Source organism: Musa acuminata, chromosome BXJ2-6, assembly GCF_036884655.1.
Source record: "Musa acuminata AAA Group cultivar baxijiao chromosome BXJ2-6, Cavendish_Baxijiao_AAA, whole genome shotgun sequence".
NCBI lineage: Eukaryota > Viridiplantae > Streptophyta > Magnoliopsida > Zingiberales > Musaceae > Musa > Musa acuminata.
In genome coordinates, this window is record NC_088343.1 from 44996111 (window position 1) to 45013361 (window position 17251).

Below are 17251 nucleotides of genomic sequence, written 5' to 3' on the forward strand. Positions count from 1 at the left end.
ATTATCTCCGGTCAACTAACATATCAATTTCATCGGTTGCTGGTATCAACACACGAATCTAGATTTAAATTAGTATATCATGTATTGAGTAGAATAGAATAGGGAAGAAGTAATACATCTAAAATGTCAAAAAGTATCTTCTTCTAATGGAGATTATTATCAAATGTATATTAACCAAAAATAGCGAGTTTATTGTGTAACAAGTGGAATTCCTTGGGGTGAAATCAATTCCACTTTTAGAGAACACGTAATATTTTTCTTGGGATTAAAGGCATTTGATTAGTACATGTGACGATTCATTATGTTCCATGTGTTTTGATAATTATGATCATGCAATAATTCATAAGAACATAATGTTTATGTCGATACCTTTATTTGATTTGTTTATGTCGAATCCAAATGCCTTGTGCTATCATCGTCTCTTCTCTTGGTGATGTCTATTTCGATCCAACACCTCGTTCCCATAAGAAGCTAGCCCTCTTTGTCTCTCCCCTACTTCCCCTGTTAAGGCCATTGTAATTGATAGAATTATACTTTTAAATTGTCACATAATAATAATAAAAATACAAAAGTCATTTCTATTTATAGGCCAAAGGAGGGAGGGTTTAGAAAAGCATCTTATTCCCTTTCATTAAAATCAATATCCAAGATTTGAACTTACATAAATATTGGCATTATATCTTTAATTAGAATCCAATAATTATATTTAATACATCTTACTAATTCTATTATTTAATACATCCAATAATATATTATTAACATTCTCACTTGGCTCATAACCCGAAAGAGATATAAAACAAACATTCAAAATCATAATAAAATAAAATTTAATTTTTAAAATAATTTTGCTTGATTGGATTTTAGGTTTTGAAAAATAAATCTTAGAAAATATATTGATATATTCAATAAATATCACACTACTACTAATAATGTGAGTTAGAACGGTTCTGTCATTTGTATCATACTTATTACAATACTATCAATCCTTCATAATACAGTCCATAATGATTCATCTAATTTTTTTTTTATCAAGATAATCATATTTATTACATACAAACATAATATATATATATATATATATATATATATATATATATATATATATATACATAAACGAAAAAGAGAATAGTAAAAATATTAACTTTAATTATGTACATATATAATTAGGATGAGGAGGGATGATGATGAGAAAGACAGGAAGGTACACAAGTATTACGAATTCATTTATTGTTACTTCCTCATTTTAATTTCTTTTTGGTTTGCAAAGCAGAAAAGAAACTCGAAAGATACGCTCATTTCTATTTTCCAGTAGTGTTCCCACCTTAATTTTTGGAATTAGATAGCTTTTACTTATCGCGGATTGCGAATTGCCCAGAAAATTATTATTTTTTGGGCGAGTCAAAATCCGTCGACTTCGGTGCTGCTATTCTCTCACTCGCGGTGTCCTGACGAGAAATGTTGAACGGTTTAATCTCGCACAGGGAAACCAGGCCATGCAATGTTATCAAGGTTACCCCTTGCGAGTAGCTTAGCTCTCTTGCAGGAGAAACCATTCCATCGTGTCCTCCACTCTTTCTTCCTTTTTCCATTGGATCCCCACAACATGTTGCCACATGTTATATGCCCTCGTCGGTGCAACATTCTTTCTACTGCTGTCCGCTGATACCACAGCTTGGCACAATATTTCATCATCTTCTTTATGCCGATACTAGAAACCTGCAAATATTCACCACCATCAGGGAAAACCTAAAACAAAAACAACAAAAGGAGAGAGAAATAATAGATAAGCAAGTTGATGCAATATCACTATCTCGTTTCCTGTATCCTTTTTGAGTTGAAAAATGTGGTAAAAGAATCCTCCCTGTCAAAACCCACCCCATTCCATGAACTTCTTAATCTCATCGTACAAAACCAATATAGCAGCTGCTCCGGTGCTCCTAAACATGTTAGATACTGCTCCTCGGTAGAAGGAAGTTAGCCCCTCCAACCTATAAATCTTCCTCCAGCAATCCAGTGTACCGTGATACATTTGTTCCTCCAATCCAGACTGCATCATCATCCTCCGCCGTACCGTATCCAGTGGATAGGATGCCAGCCCTGCCATGGTCGTTACAGCTTGTGCTGTCACCCATCGCTTCCACAACGCAGAATCTTGCGGAAGAAGCAAATCTTTAGCCGTATCGAAACCACCAAAGTATAGGCCGCGGTGGACGATCATTCCATGAACTGATGCAGGTAGGCCTCGGTAGATACCTCGAATGCCATCTTTCTTGTAGATGGTGCGGAGGAAATGGCAGATGCCTCTGAATTGCCGGGAGTCTGTTCTGCCAATGTCAGCTGCAAGCCGCGTGTGTGCTATATCCAGTGGATAGATAATAACTAATGTTGTGCAGCCTGCTGCAGCCCCTGCCATGAAATTGGAAGCTGCAATAGACATGAACTGATCCGCCTCTCCTCTCTTCAACATGGTTCTGTAAAGATCCTGAAAGAGTATCATGTCAGAGAACTTGAAAGCAATCAGCCCGTGCATGCTTTGTAAATGATAACCAGTACCTTTTACAAGGTTCAGAGATATCAGAAATGCAAAGAAAAGCAAAACATGTGACAAAGAAGATGGAAATAATGTACAATATGAAACTAATCAGAATGACCATGCTCTTATATGCAAGATTGTGCATCGAAAAAGTTGTAATAGTAAGATAGAACAAGCACGCGTAGGACTTACAGGAACAAGCATGCTAAATCAGTAAGTTTTACAGGCAATTTTGGGAACCCTGCTACTAGTTCAAGATGGGGTCCTCACCCTACTCAGTATACTTCTGATGCTACGCCACAAAAAAAAGATTCTTGTCATTGAAATTATCCATCAATTTGTGTTCATTTAACAATTTAGATTCAACAATATTATGAAACTGCAGGAAAATGATCCCATATATCTCCTACAGTTTGTATATATCATAGGGAAAAAGATCCCATATAATTCTTGTAGTAAATTACCTATAAGATCCTGCAAATGTTATTCCAAGGAGACGAACAAAGCACAGTCAAGCATGGCTGACAGTACAATAAGAGGAAGCGTCAATGACAAAGGAAGTGTCGGCGATAGAGGCAGCAACTGCGCTAGGGTTTATGGCTCAGTGTCGCGTTGGGTGGGGGGTGCGGGGGCCTGTGGGGGGTATAGCAATAATATGTAGCTTAGTTGGTTCAATCAAACCAACTAGCTACTGTTCAACCAAACCAAACTTAAAAGTCTGGTTTGATTACTTCGCTTGAATGGGGCGCTCGCTCGAGGCACCTAGTGCCTGGGTTCAAGCGAACGCCTAGGCGACGCTTCACTAAAACGTGCCGCCTAGTTGAGGCCTGAGGCATCGAGCCTCACCTCGCCTCACCCGAGCGCCTAGGCAAGCGCCCGAGTGCCTATTTAAACCTTTGGGATTAACAAAAATTGAAGATTCCATAATCAGTATTAAGCTATCTAGTCTCCAAATAGATATGTTCAGATCTCTCTCAATAGTTTCATCAAATGAGTTTATACTTGTTTTGGTAGGAAGTTTAATTAATAAAGGCTTTCGAAGCCTCATAATGGAGCTGGATAATAGGTGCCTTTAAGTCTGTCGAAATTTATAAACATCAGTAAAACATAATATTATCAACCCAGAAGTTTTCAATTCAAAATCCTTAGGCTACATAGAGCAGCCTACTAACCGTATCAACCCATTTGGCCAGCCCTATCCAAAAGAGACATTGCACAGCATTTAGGGTCTTTAAGTATGTTGAAATTTATAAACATCAGTAAAACATAATATTATCAACCCAAAAGTTTTCAATTCAAAATTCTTAGGCTACATAGAGCAGCCTACTGACTGTATCGACCCACTTGGCCAGCACTATCCAAAAGAGACATTGCACAACATTTTGGACTCCAGCAAATAGCTACCAGGTCCAAGCCATCAATTTTGCATGATTACAAGACCTTTATATAGGTTATACATTGGATGTACAACATGCAGAAATCTTCATGGTTAGTGTCTGGTGATGTTTTACCTAACTAAAGTTAAGAATCAGGGAAATCAGAATGCAAGTGTGTGCGCACGTGCACATACACACACATGCACGCATACACATGCAGAGAGAGAGAGAGAGATATTGGATTTCTTTGAAGATATACTTGAAATCTAGTGTTTCAAGACAATGTTGAAGGTAGTGGGATGCAATATAGGACCCATGTGAAAGGATCTTAAATATCAGTGAAACAATTTATTAGATATGTTGCTGCCACTTAAAGGCTGGCAAAGAGGTATTGATTGAAAGTATAGGAAACAATCAAAATATGCCAAGAAAGCATAATGGTTATAGAGAATATACCTAATTGTAATGTTAAATGCAATGATCCAGTTGAGTCCTTTAAAAAATAGGCTGTAAGTAAAAAATCTACTGCCTTCTTACCTCCTTGGAGTAGTATTCTTCTTGATTTATTCAGTATAGCAAAGAAAGAAATTACTTTTTCTGTCTTCAACAATAATTTGTGTAGGATGCTACCCTATATATTTCAATCAGTTCTAGCCTTTTTTTTTTTTTAAATGCTGCCAAAACTATTGAAGATCAATACACAACATATTTCCAGAAGAAAGTTTGCAAGAGCAAAAAAGTCAATGAACATGTTATTTCATTTTTTTGTCTAAAACTTTTACCTGTCAGTTCAACCAAAAGAGATAAGAATAAATGCTCATTTGATAATGGAGGGTTTCCCTTAGCATCATGCAAATTTACTTGCAACAGACTGGCATGACAAGTCCACACACACCAAAGAGAATGTTTGAGCATTTATGCATGAGGGACGAAAAAAACTGTAACAAGAACATAAAAAAGGATGCACATTTAAAACATATGACTTGGAACATCAGAAGACTAAATTGAATACAGATCTAGAATGTATCATCAGATCCCAGCTTTAGTTTTGTGTGATTGATGGGATTCAAATTGATAAGAAAATTTTGAAAATGCATGTTAAATTCAAAAGGAAAATAATAAGGTCACTGATCATGTTTATACTACAACTGTTACAAGTATGGGAGAAACATTTACTAATATGCATTATTTATGTATGAAAGCTCAAAGGCCCATTCCTCTTTTAAGAAGCATCCAACAATCAATGCAAATTTAAAGTAATTGCAAATCATGTGCAAAATGACAACTATGATACAAGCAGATGTAACCTTAAAACCAGAGTTCTATTTTATTGTAAGAAATATTCTCTCCATTTTGGTTGCAAACTACCATCAGTTTCCCACGAAACGTTTTAGAAAAGACCATCATACCTATGTAGATACATCAAAAATTTATGACCATCATATACTCCCCTGATTCAAATGTCATCTGCCTAGGGCAACACTCTGTCCCTCTTCATTGTTGATCAAACTAATATCTAAGCTACCTATCTTGCAAAACTAAGTCATCAATAATATCTCATTTTCATCTCACAATCAGATCAAGCAATGATGAATTACAATAGGAAAACATCATACATGGGGGGTGACTAGGTCAATCTTATTTACTGCAACATCAGAACTTATCCAATCTCTCAGCTCCCCTTTCTCTTTATCAAAAATACTTTGTGTCTTCTATAAGCTGAAGTTGTCCTTTGCAGAGAAAAATCATCTGTATCTGCAGATGGAAATGCAATATAACTTATTTAAAGAACAAACTGACATCTTCCATAATACCAAACCTTTAGTTTAGAAAAAATCTCCTAGCTTTCATCATGAATGCACCATAATCCTCTATCCTCTTTAAAGATAATAAGATTTATATGGCAGGAAAAGAGTATAGTGCTGATTAGGAAAATAACATCTGTCTGTAAGAGGTTGTAACATTCATTTATAATTTGATTAGGCAGTACAGCTTTATCATAATAATTTCAAGAGATCTATCTGTTCTTTTAAGAGATCATTTTGTTTATAAAGCTTCAAATATACCTCTACCTCAATTAGAGCTTAAGGTTGGTCAAGCAAATACATACCAGAGAAGCATAACCAAAGTATGGCAGAAATGAAGGCGTGAATTTTTAAAGTGATATAACAAACATGAAACAGAATCTGACCTAAACAAGTACTACTTTTTTTTGTTCTTACGCACAAATTAAGCATGAAAAGGAGAATAACACATGAAGAACATGCACAAGAAGGACAGGTCCGTAAAGAGCTATGATGATAATTTGTTCTTTTAAAAATAAAAGGAGACTAATACTGATGTCCAAAATAGACCTACAAATACGATGACCAATTACGAAATAGTATCATTTAAAATTTGTTTGGTGTCATTTACTACGCGTCGTTGGAACAACGAGAGGCAACTTTTAACACGTTGCTGCAATAGGCTCAATATTCATGCCAAAAATGAATGTGCATAGCTGGTCACAAAGCATTAATAGGGCTGCAAGCTACTGCACAGATATGCTGCCCTTATCCAAAAGCTAAAGTATATCAAACACCAACTATCAAGAGAAGTGGATCCAGCTATACAATTCACAATACATTCAGTCTTTAAAAAGAGGACTTAAGATAGGTTGTCTGGATGTTTCTTGTGAGCCATATATTTCTGTTGCAAAGCCACATCAGGAGCATATTTAATGAAAATTTTAGCAATTCCAAATCTTACTAACTTAGCAGAGAAGCCATCACTAGCTAAAATTTTGAGTGTTTTCCTTCAATCCTCCCTTTTTCCTAAAGTTCTTACTGCGACAGGAACAAAATCTCCTTTTTTTTCATGTATGTCCTCTTATGGCTTGTAATTCTGCAGAAATCCCTGGAAATAGATCTTGCCAGTCGCACCTGAATGCCCATAGTTTATATTCCTACTCCAGGACTCTCAACCCTAGTGGCAAGAGCACGTGTTATATGAATGGAGGGTCATGTCTTCACATGCAATCCAGGAATCTTTATAACCTTCTCGATGAGGAAATAACACACAGTTCGCAAACAAGTGGCTGATTAGTATCTATTCGTAGAAAAATGCGATGAAGTGTCAGCGTCATACATTCGTCCCGTCAAGGTATCGCAAAAGCTAAACAACTGGGGCGGCGGGCGGGGCGCAGGGCATTAACATCGATTCTTAGAAATCTGCAGCTAATACCCTATCCCATCATTACAAGAAAATAACAAAACGAGAACAAGAAAAGATTCCCAAACTCGGACCGTGAGAACAAGTACCAAATCAAGAACACAGAGATTAGGACGATTCGCCAACGAGGGAAGCAGAGTCGAGGGTACCTTGAGGGAGAAGTTGAGGGCAACGGAGGGGTAGTAACGGAGGACGCTGGTGCCGTTCCCGCGCCAGAGGGAGAGGACGCCCTCCTCGCGGACGGTGCGGGCGATGCAGTCGATCATGCCCCGGAAGCGGCGGCCGCGGCCGAGGAGGGCGGCGTTGCTCTCCTGGGTCTGGAGCAGCAGCTTCGCCCGCTCGATCGGGGCCACCACGGTGTGCACCATCCCGCCCATCACCGCCCCCGCCACCACGTCGCGCTGGAACTCCCACATCCGCCCCTTCCTTCGCCCTCCGCCGCTTCTTTCACCGCCACCGCAGGAACTACTGGTCGACTCCATCAATCATTGGCGCTTCTCCTCATTCCCTCATCTCTCTCTGTCTCTCCCCCTCCTCCTTTTAACCCTCTCCTCTTTCTCTCTATATATATATCTATCGATCGATCGCCTCGGCGGGCGAGCGTTTACCCTCTCACCTCCCCTCTCTCTTTCTCTGAGGTAGCTAAACTATCAACGAGGCAGTAAGACATCACGCGGAATGCACGTGAGGTATTGGAATAGGAGAATGATCATCCCGATACGCGGGTATTGTAGACTCCCTTCACACGAATTCTAAAGCATTTCCGAGGTGTTGGTCCGCAGGGTACGCCAATCTTGAAGTACACCGTGGATATAACAAAATGACGCAAACGCCCTTACAATTGGATTAACAGTCTTGAGTGACCCACAAAACACCTGCCATACAATTGATTCTCCTTCAAATCCTAATTTACGTGGAGCCCACCAGTGAGGACAGCTCCACGAATCAGTATCGTGGTATACCCACCAACTGAGAGAAAGCACGTGGATGTGCAGAGAGCAATCGGTAGGGAAAGATGAGACGACGCACGAGCTCTCAGCACGTGTGAATCGTCGATCCATGGTGAAGTATTATCGAGTCCTGAGAGCTGTTGACCGTATATGATCTTACGTGGTACTTCAGATGACTGATAGCAGTATCATATGTGCGACTGAGGAAGACACTAGCGGAGGATGAACAAAGACAAACGAGAGGAAACAAGGCAAGAAATCAAAGCATTATGCATTCCGGCGGAGATGAAGACTAGAGAGATTATTTACGAACCATGATCGCACACAATTACATCGTCTCAACTATGAAAACCTGCAACAAACAGCTCTCTTTAGAGCACTTCTAATCTCGTGAAGAAGGATGCCATGTATAGCTGAAGCTTAAAGTTGATGGTGATTCACGTCTCGGTGAGCTCCGACCAGTGGATTAATGGCATTCCAATCACTGGTTTGATCTGTATGCGGATGGAAGCGGGTGTTTGCTACCAGTAAAGGAAGAAAACATGTCGTCCACTTCATGCGGATACCAGATTATGTTTGTTTCACTGTGACGAAGGCAGAATGCAGGAAAGATGAACGGCAACGCATGGCGGGGAATCCAGCGGTGGAGTTTGTTCTTTTCACTTTAACATTCGGATTCTAATTAGTGTGATCTGTCATTGCAAGACTTCCTACTGATCTCTCACTTGATCAGTCCATGTCAAAGGCAAAGATTTGTGGAGTTGCATGGGGAAGCATCATAGCTCATCATTTGCAATTAAACCTATGGGTGTTCTCTTAACACACAAGCAAGATAGGTTGAGGGTCCATATCCTACACGCAACACGATAAAAGGTGATGGACGTCATGCGAAGGATCCTCGTGGGCCTTATATCTGCATCTTTTGTGAATCTTAAAGAGGAAAATTAAACGGTGATCAGGTATTTGTAATCCAGTGATCATGCTGAAGAAGCTGGGTGTCTTACTGTTACAGAACAGAAGAAGAGATCTTTGCGAAACCCATGCAAAGTACAGTGATCTCACGGCCAACTTAAACTCATTTATGTTTCGGTTTCCCGATACTACAAACACGACCGGTTTCCTGTTCCTTGGTTTGCCCCTGTAGGTGAGAGATTTATATGCAAGACAGAAGAAGATCGGGTGTTTCTCTTACATATCTCATAATGCATGGACGAAGAGAGGACCGACGTCTCTTTGGTGGTCCATGGGGACATCTTCTGTACCTCCGGCAGTGATGTAGCTCTTAAAGAGAATAATGCCTAGTGAAGTAGCTCATTCCTTCCCATTGGAAATGTTGGAAATGTTGGGCATACGTAGAAGATGGATAATTGGACAAATGAAAGAGGAAAATGTACATTATCATAATTCAATTCTGATCTTATCTTTTTCTGTCACCGTTTCACCCAGTTGGGCTTCCTTTCGAATTTCCACCAGAGTCAGACGGATAGGCAAGATATGATGATGACAGGGAACCGACAAGGAAGACACACATGTTTGCTGGGGAATTCTTTGCCTGTGGGAGCACAAGTCAGGCAGATATCCATCACATTACACATGAAAGAAATGAATGCGTAAAATGTGGTGCAGATCTCAAGCTTAGAGCAAGAGAACACACGAATGGTTACACTGTAAGAGAGAGGGAGGCATGTAAATTGGTAGCTCTCTTCCAAGTTTCAGATTCACATGGAAAGAAGAGTATGAGAGAAGACTGTGAGGACTGAACATGGTTCTCAGCCAACTTTTGTCCTTGCACACGATTAATTGATGCCGCAACATCAAAGTAATATACTTTCATACGAGGGGATGTATCATTGAGATGAACAGTAGGTGGGAAGGAGGAAAGTGTGGCTTTGCGGTGGTGGTGTTTGGCTGTTCTCCATTTGATCCCATTCCGGCATCAGCTTGGAAGCTTCGCATGGTCTTCACAGCAAAACAGCGTGTGTTTCTTGGTCTCTGTCCGTGGTACTGATGCCAAAGACAAGTCCGAGACTGGCATGGCAGGAGCTGTATCTATTTACCAGGTCCGATAGAAGGGTTATATCGCTACATATCAAAGATCTCTCTTTTTCCTTTACTTTTCTTCTCTCACTCATTCTAATTCTCATTTACATCTCTTCTAAATCCATCAGTAATTCTCTTCACAGGGGAGAGCTATTTTCTCGGGAAAGAAAATTTAATATGTATATATATTGAGTTTGTGCAAATCCATGTAGTTCTAATATACAAAATCGAACTACTTTCTGAACCATTTCAAACAGAGGAGGCAGATAAATAATACAACCATCACAGTAGAGAGAGAGAGAGAGAGAGAGAGAGAGAGAGAGGGTGGTGGTCAATGGTTCCCTTGTCGATCAAACCCAAGAAAGTCTCATCTATTTGTGCACTTTATTCGCCCTTTTTGCTACTGCTTTCCTCCACCAAACCAAACAAGCAAAACACTCATCGATTCCTCTCCACCACACACACAAACATCAGAATCCTCTTATCGCCCAATCCAATGCCTGAACAAGTATGAAAAGGCTTCACTATTGCATCAGACTTATGGTTAAAGTGATCGAGGCTTCAAATACAAGGAGAGTTTGGTGTGGCACAACAAAATGATCTTTTTGAATCATAGTCACAAGTTGAATGAATGTTGCTTTGTTTGATGTTTGTTGGATTCGTATGTGTAGTCCGACAACAGTGAGTGGATGTTGTTGAGGCCTCACTTTCTACAAAAGGCCAAGAGCTCTTTAGTTTGCAGCGATTTCATGATCAATCTATGTAATCTGGAACTTCATCAATCGAATCATGCCCAATCGGTCACATTATTGTCTCAACTTTTTAAAGGTCTCCTTACTCACCAAGTAACTGTCAGCTGTTTACTTGAATTATCACAAAAAATATAATGATTTTTGCTGTAATTTTTTTAATTATGTTCATACACATCAACATGAATTTGAAGGAAAAATATTTTTCTTAAGAAATTTTGGGTAAATGGTTCGAGATAAGAACTTTCTTTTTTTTATTTTTCATGTCAAATTTTGAATTTATTTTTATAAATATATATATCGAAGCCCTCGAAAATTTATATTAAAGAGGCATCCAAACCCCTCCAAGATTTGTGTGTCGATCTAATGGATGATGAGAATGATCAAATATCTATCAATCTACTTGGTTAATGGAATCAAGATATAACTTTGTACGGGAAAAGCATCGTAGCTCATCATTGGCAACTAAATCTATGGGTGTTCTCTTAACACACAAGCAACGGGTCGTGGGTCCACACCCCCATCCGTAACCTGATCAATATCGGGTCGGATTCTCCAAGTCCATCCACGATCCTCTGCACGAAATTTATGGTTACATTTGATCCGTCGGATCACTCCACGTGGAGTGGAGCGTGTGCACCGCGTCAATTAAATCTTCATTTCACCCACCACCACCACCACGCAGTTCTAATCACACTTGTTCTTCGATGTATTCTGCCTACTTCCCATCCCACTTGATGACTGCCACCATTTCTGTCCTCTGTTGTTCTCTTTCCCACGCCCACATAAAAGAAAGATGAGAAGGAAAAGAGAGGAAAGAAGGATATAGAATAAGCAAAAAGCAGCGTGGGGAAAGAAATCCGAGGGAGGGAGGGAGGGAGGATAGAAACAGGACGAAGGCACCGAAGGCAACGAGAGAGAGAAAAGAATAAGCCAATCAGCAACAAAACAAGGACGTACTGTCCAGCTGTGCCCCTCTGCATCTCAAGCTCTCACCTCCGTTAATCTGAACTCGATAAAGACACCGGTTTTGGAACAGCAGGAGGGAGAGGAACCAAAAAGGCGCCAGCTTTCATGGGCTCCAGGCCGGCTCCGCCCGCCGCCGGCATCCTCCCGGCACTGCTGATCTTTGCCGTGGCGATGGCCGTGGTGATGTCGCCGCTGGCGTCCGCTTCCGTGTCTTACGACCACAAGGCCATCGCCATCGACGGGCGGAGGAGGATTCTGATCTCTGGCTCCATTCACTACCCCAGAAGCGTCCCCGAGGTCTGCCCTGTTCCTACTTTACTCGTTTCTGGGAAATGTGGCTCCTTCGGTTTTGGATTCCACATTTTTTGGGGTTTCCTTGAGCTGCTTCTCTGCGTTGTTATCCTTTGCTTCTCTGGCTCGTCTCTCGGTTTCACGTTTGGTTCGTCCCCAGATGTGGCCGGATCTCATCCAGAAGGCGAAAGATGGCGGCTTGGACGTGATACAGACGTATGTGTTCTGGAACGGCCACGAACCTTCTCCTGGCGAGGTACGAGAAAATTAGAATCTCTCTTCGCTGTGACTCTATGTGCTTCTCCGATTTTTGTTCTCTTTATTTAATATTTTTCTGAATTTTCTGACAGTATTACTTCGAAGGGAGGTATGATTTAGTTCGCTTCATCAAGCTAGTGCAGCAGGCCGGCCTCTATGTTCATCTCCGCATCGGACCTTACGTTTGTGCTGAATGGAATTTTGGGTAAAACCGATCTGAAACTGTTCCAAGTGAAGTTCTTTCTTCCACTCGGTGCTTCTTTGCTTTTCTTTCAAGAAAGTATGCATAAGCGCTAATTGTGTACTGAGAAATGGTATTCTTTTGTATTGCTTGTGTGTTTAATTTACAGGGGATTCCCGGTATGGCTAAAGTATGTTCCTGGCATAGTTTTCAGAACAGACAATGAGCCTTTCAAGGTAGGAGATAGAGTCACTGAGCTGCTCCTCTTTGATTAGTTTTATATATAGTGTCTGGTTTATGTCAATGCATTGCCTTTTATATATATTGAGTGATTCAATTTGCTCTGAGACAGGCAGCAATGCAGAAATTCACGGAGAAGATCGTGAGCATGATGAAGTCTGAAGGATTATTTGAATGGCAGGGTGGCCCTATAATCCTTTCTCAGGTTTGATCTTTCTTTGTCCAAGAAGGAACACATGTAGATATCTATCTGTACTAATTTTTTTTACCCAAATTATGTAGATCGAGAATGAATTTGGACCACTGGAGTATGACCAGGGCGAACCTGCTAAGGCTTATGCTGCCTGGGCTGCGAAAATGGCGATTGGTCTTGACACTGGGGTTCCGTGGGTCATGTGCAAAGAAGATGATGCCCCTGATCCAGTTGTATGTGTTGAAGCCTTATTTGTAACCCCTAATTGCTATGTTTAGCTTCTCCTTGAGTTCCCATTTGGCACATGCCTTGGCTTTAACTCTACAAGCTCGTTCGGTAGAATAATCCTTCATCTGTGTTTAGTATCACTTTGTTAGAAACAGGATCATGGATTCCCATGACACTGTGGTTTCTACTCCACTCTTCAGCTAGACATGAGTTTGTATTTTCAGGATCCATGATGGATCTCTTTCTAATCATTTCTCTGTTTCCTTTGTTTTGGAACTGTGATGCAGATTAACACCTGCAATGGGTTCTATTGTGACTACTTCTCTCCGAACCAGCCATATAAACCCAACATGTGGACTGAAGCTTGGACTGCCTGGTAATTTCTTATGGATATAGTTTGAGGTCTTTTTCTTTTTCTTTTCATGAAAAGCATTTGCTTCGGGTTTTCCTCAATGTGTCACCTACTTGCAGGTTCACTGGATTTGGTGGTCCAGTTCCCCACCGACCCGTTGAGGATTTAGCCTTTGCTGTGACGAAGTTCATACAGAAAGGTGGATCTTTTGTTAACTACTATATGGTAATAAGTTTTGTCTTAATCTGGCTGTTTGTACATTAATAGAAAGGTTTTAATGGAGTACCTTGATGTCTGTTTTTATTTAGTATCATGGGGGAACAAACTTTGACCGGACTGCTGGTGGACCCTTTATCGCCACTAGCTATGACTATGATGCTCCAATTGACGAATACGGTAGGCAAAACTGTTCTGTTCCACCACATTTATGCTTCTTGCATATTAAACACTTCTTTCTTGATCTTTTAGAGTGATAGTCTTGGTTCAAAATTCTAAAACCAATAGTTGCTATTTATGGTACATCTTAAAATATTTTATTGGTGTATTGACTTGTTAAAAGCCATAATTTGACTCCTATCTAAATTTTAAAATCTCTCTGTGCAGAAATACTGAAAAGATCTTTACTTTCATCCAGGTCTATTAAGACAACCAAAATGGGGCCACTTGAAGGATCTCCACAAGGCGATCAAGTTGTGTGAGTCAGCTTTGGTTTCAGGTGATCCTGTGGTTACGTCTCTTGGAAGCTCTCAAGAGGTCTTGTACTGATAAAACTCTGAACTTGCCTAAACTTCTCGATTCTATATCAGAAATCCTTACGGTGGAGTAACAGTGAAACCATTTGTTTCTAGTCACGTGTTTTTAGGTCAAACTCAGGAGATTGTGCTGCCTTCCTTGCCAACTATGACACCTCGTCATATGCTAGAGTAGCTTTTAATGGCATGCACTACGATCTTCCTCCTTGGTCCATAAGCATTCTTCCCGACTGCAGGACAACAGTTTACAACACAGCAAGGGTGAGACTCTTGTGCTTGTTAACAGAGACCCAACCAATCTGAAAACTTCTCTGCTTTGCCTGGATAAAACTTTTTCCTTTTTGTTACGATATATCAGAAATTTTAGAAATAATCTGAATGACTAGCCAGTCACTTGCATCTCTCATCAGATTGTCCAATAATTGGCCTGTGCCACCTGACTGACACAGCTGAAGTTTATTAACAGGTGGGAGTCCAGACCTCTCAGATTAGAATGGATTCAGTTGGAGGATTTTCTTGGGCATCATACAATGAAGACACTAATGCCATTGATGAAGAAGCATTCACAACAGATGGGTTGCTGGAGCAGGTAAACGTGACGAGAGATACTACGGACTACCTCTGGTACATGACATAGTAAGTAGATAATTCATGAAATTTTCTTTTGCTATTCACTGGAATTTGCAAAAATAATTTGTTTCCATTTAGACTGGACTGACTTTATTCTCCCTTCAGTGTCAACATCGATCAGGATGAACAGTTCTTATTGACTGGGCAGTATCCAGTCCTCACTGTGATGTCAGCTGGTCATTCTTTGCATGTCTTTATTAACGGGCAGCCGACAGGTCGGTCACCATCTTTACTGGATAATTCAAAACAAGGACTTGTAGGAGGAATTTTGAAGTAGGTGTTTTTCATGGTCAATATTCACTTATGACAATCTCTTGTTGGACAGGTACTGTCTATGGCAGTCTGGACAATCCAAAATTAACATATGCCGGAAATGTGAAGCTGCGGGCAGGTAGCAACACAATCTCAATATTAAGTGTCTCAGTTGGTCTCCCGGTAGGTTTTCTAAATCTATCATTTACCATTCTCTAACACCAAAACTTTGTAATAACTCAGTTATGCTCTTTTAATTTTTTTGCTTCATATCCTAGAATGTTGGTGAACATTTCGAAACATGGAATGCTGGGGTTCTTGGTCCAGTGATGCTAAAAGGTCTTAATGAGGGTAGAAGAGATCTTACGTGGCAGAAATGGTCGTATCAGGTGCGTTCACATCATTCTTTCATTAATAAACTGCAGTTTAGTTATGTTGATGGAATTTTGCAGATTGGTCTGAGAGGTGAAACTTTGAATCTTCATTCGCTCAGTGGAAGCTCCTCTGTTGAGTGGCAAGAAGCATCTCGTAATCAACCCCTAACTTGGTACAAGGTAAAGCTGTAAACACAGCTGGATCATTATGATGGATGGGAATATTGTTATACTAATATTTTTTAAAAAGAGAGCTTAAACTTTAATCTGTTCTTTATAAGCTTGCTATGTATGTCACGATATTTTGTCTTCTGCTGGCTCCTTCAGGCGTTCTTCAATGCACCAGATGGGAATGAGCCTTTGGCTTTAGACATGAGTAGCATGGGAAAAGGGCAAGTATGGATCAATGGACAAAGCATTGGTCGATATTGGCCTGGTTACATGGCATATGGAAGTTGTGGTGATTGTGATTACCGTGGAACATATGATGAGAAAAAATGCCAAACTAACTGCGGGGAACCCTCTCAAAAATGGCAAGTGCACTTACATTTAGAACAGGTTGATCCAGCAGCTGTTCGTGACTCTAACCCGTGATTGTGGTAAATCTCAGGTACCATGTTCCACGTTCATGGTTAAATCCTACAGGGAACCTCTTAGTTGTATTCGAGGAGTGGGCCGGTGACCCTACTGGGATTTCCATGGTCAAGAGAAGCGTGGGCAGTGTCTGTGCTGATATATCTGAATGGCAGCCATCGATGAGCAATTGGCACACAAGAGATTATGGAAAACCAAAAGTCCGTCTATTCTGTGGAACTGCACAAAATATAACTGCGATAAAGTTTGCTAGCTTTGGCACACCTCAAGGAGCATGTGGAAGCTTCTCTGAGGGAAGTTGCCATGCCCACAAGTCATACGATGCTTTCGAGAAGGTAAACTTCCCTACTTGTGTGGCAAACTCAAGCTTGATTTTGAATCATGATCATCAAATTATTATTAGTTCTGAGAGTAATTGTTTGATCCATTGCAGAACTGTCTTGGCGAGCAACGATGCTCTGTGACCATATCACCAGAGGTTTTCGGAGGAGACCCATGCCCCGGAACTATGAAGAGGATCACAGTTGAAGCCGTCTGTGGATAGTAGCTGAATCAAAAGTGTTCGAGTTCGGTGGAAGTGATGAAATCATATACTTCTTTTGGTTCATGCATAGACCATTCAATACAGCAAATCCAAAGATGGAGCTTCTGACATACAGGTGAAGGTTTTAGAAACGGCAACACACCAAGCAGTCAGGAGCAGCACAAATGGATTTCGACAGATTTATGAACTTAATTTGATCATTTGATTCAAATATGTTGGTTGGCAGCTGGGAATTGGGACAGAAAGCAATTGTGACTCTGCTTGTAATCGAGTCCATTTGCAAGCTCAGATTTGATTTATATCCTAAAATCAAACCAATAGCATGGAAGACAATTTGTATTCTCTCTGTCATGTTTGCAAGAAACAGAATCAGTAAATTCTGCAAACTCAGCTTGCAATGGCTTAAACCTTATTTTTTGTCTCTTTTCTTTACTCCTCTTTTACATTGAAAATTAGCATTTGGATCTCAATGTCTCATCGAAAGGCCAATCAGAGATACATGATATAAAGGAAACACAACTCTCGGAAACAAAGC

General features: G+C 40.3%; 2 protein-coding genes across 4 annotated transcripts; one reads left to right on the forward strand and one right to left on the reverse strand.

The window, feature by feature from the left end:
• Nucleotides 1-1573: 1573 nt before the first annotated feature.
• On the reverse strand, nt 1574-7729 carry LOC135615944 (probable ADP,ATP carrier protein At5g56450). Of its 2 annotated transcripts, XM_065115050.1 has the most exons (3): nt 7269-7729; nt 1876-2482; nt 1574-1716 (listed from the first exon to the last, which is right to left on the reverse strand). In XM_065115050.1, exons 1-3 carry the CDS (start codon nt 7599-7601, stop codon nt 1709-1711), a joined length of 948 nt encoding a protein of 315 aa, XP_064971122.1. In that variant the 5' UTR covers nt 7602-7729; the 3' UTR covers nt 1574-1708. The 2 variants fall into 2 exon arrangements, with proteins under 2 accessions (XP_064971122.1, XP_064971121.1); XM_065115049.1 differs by lacking the exon at nt 1574-1716 and having other exon boundaries at nt 1793-2482.
• Nucleotides 7730-11562: 3833 nt separating this feature from the next.
• Nucleotides 11563-17139, forward strand: LOC103990014 (beta-galactosidase 2). 2 transcript variants are annotated; one of them, XM_009409022.3, is made up of 19 exons: nt 11563-12124; nt 12279-12374; nt 12469-12581; nt 12727-12793; nt 12910-13002; nt 13080-13223; nt 13506-13594; nt 13690-13795; nt 13879-13966; nt 14205-14323; nt 14419-14583; nt 14789-14958; nt 15058-15167; nt 15278-15387; nt 15483-15593; nt 15657-15758; nt 15906-16111; nt 16189-16507; nt 16606-17139. In XM_009409022.3, the coding sequence occupies exons 1-19, from the start codon at nt 11933-11935 to the stop codon at nt 16714-16716; spliced, it is 2511 nt and encodes an 836-aa protein (XP_009407297.2). In that variant the 5' UTR covers nt 11563-11932; the 3' UTR covers nt 16717-17139. The 2 variants fall into 2 exon arrangements, with proteins under 2 accessions (XP_009407297.2, XP_064971120.1); XM_065115048.1 differs by lacking the exons at nt 11563-12124; nt 12279-12374 and having other exon boundaries at nt 12546-12607; nt 16606-16867.
• Nucleotides 17140-17251: the final 112 nt, after the last annotated feature.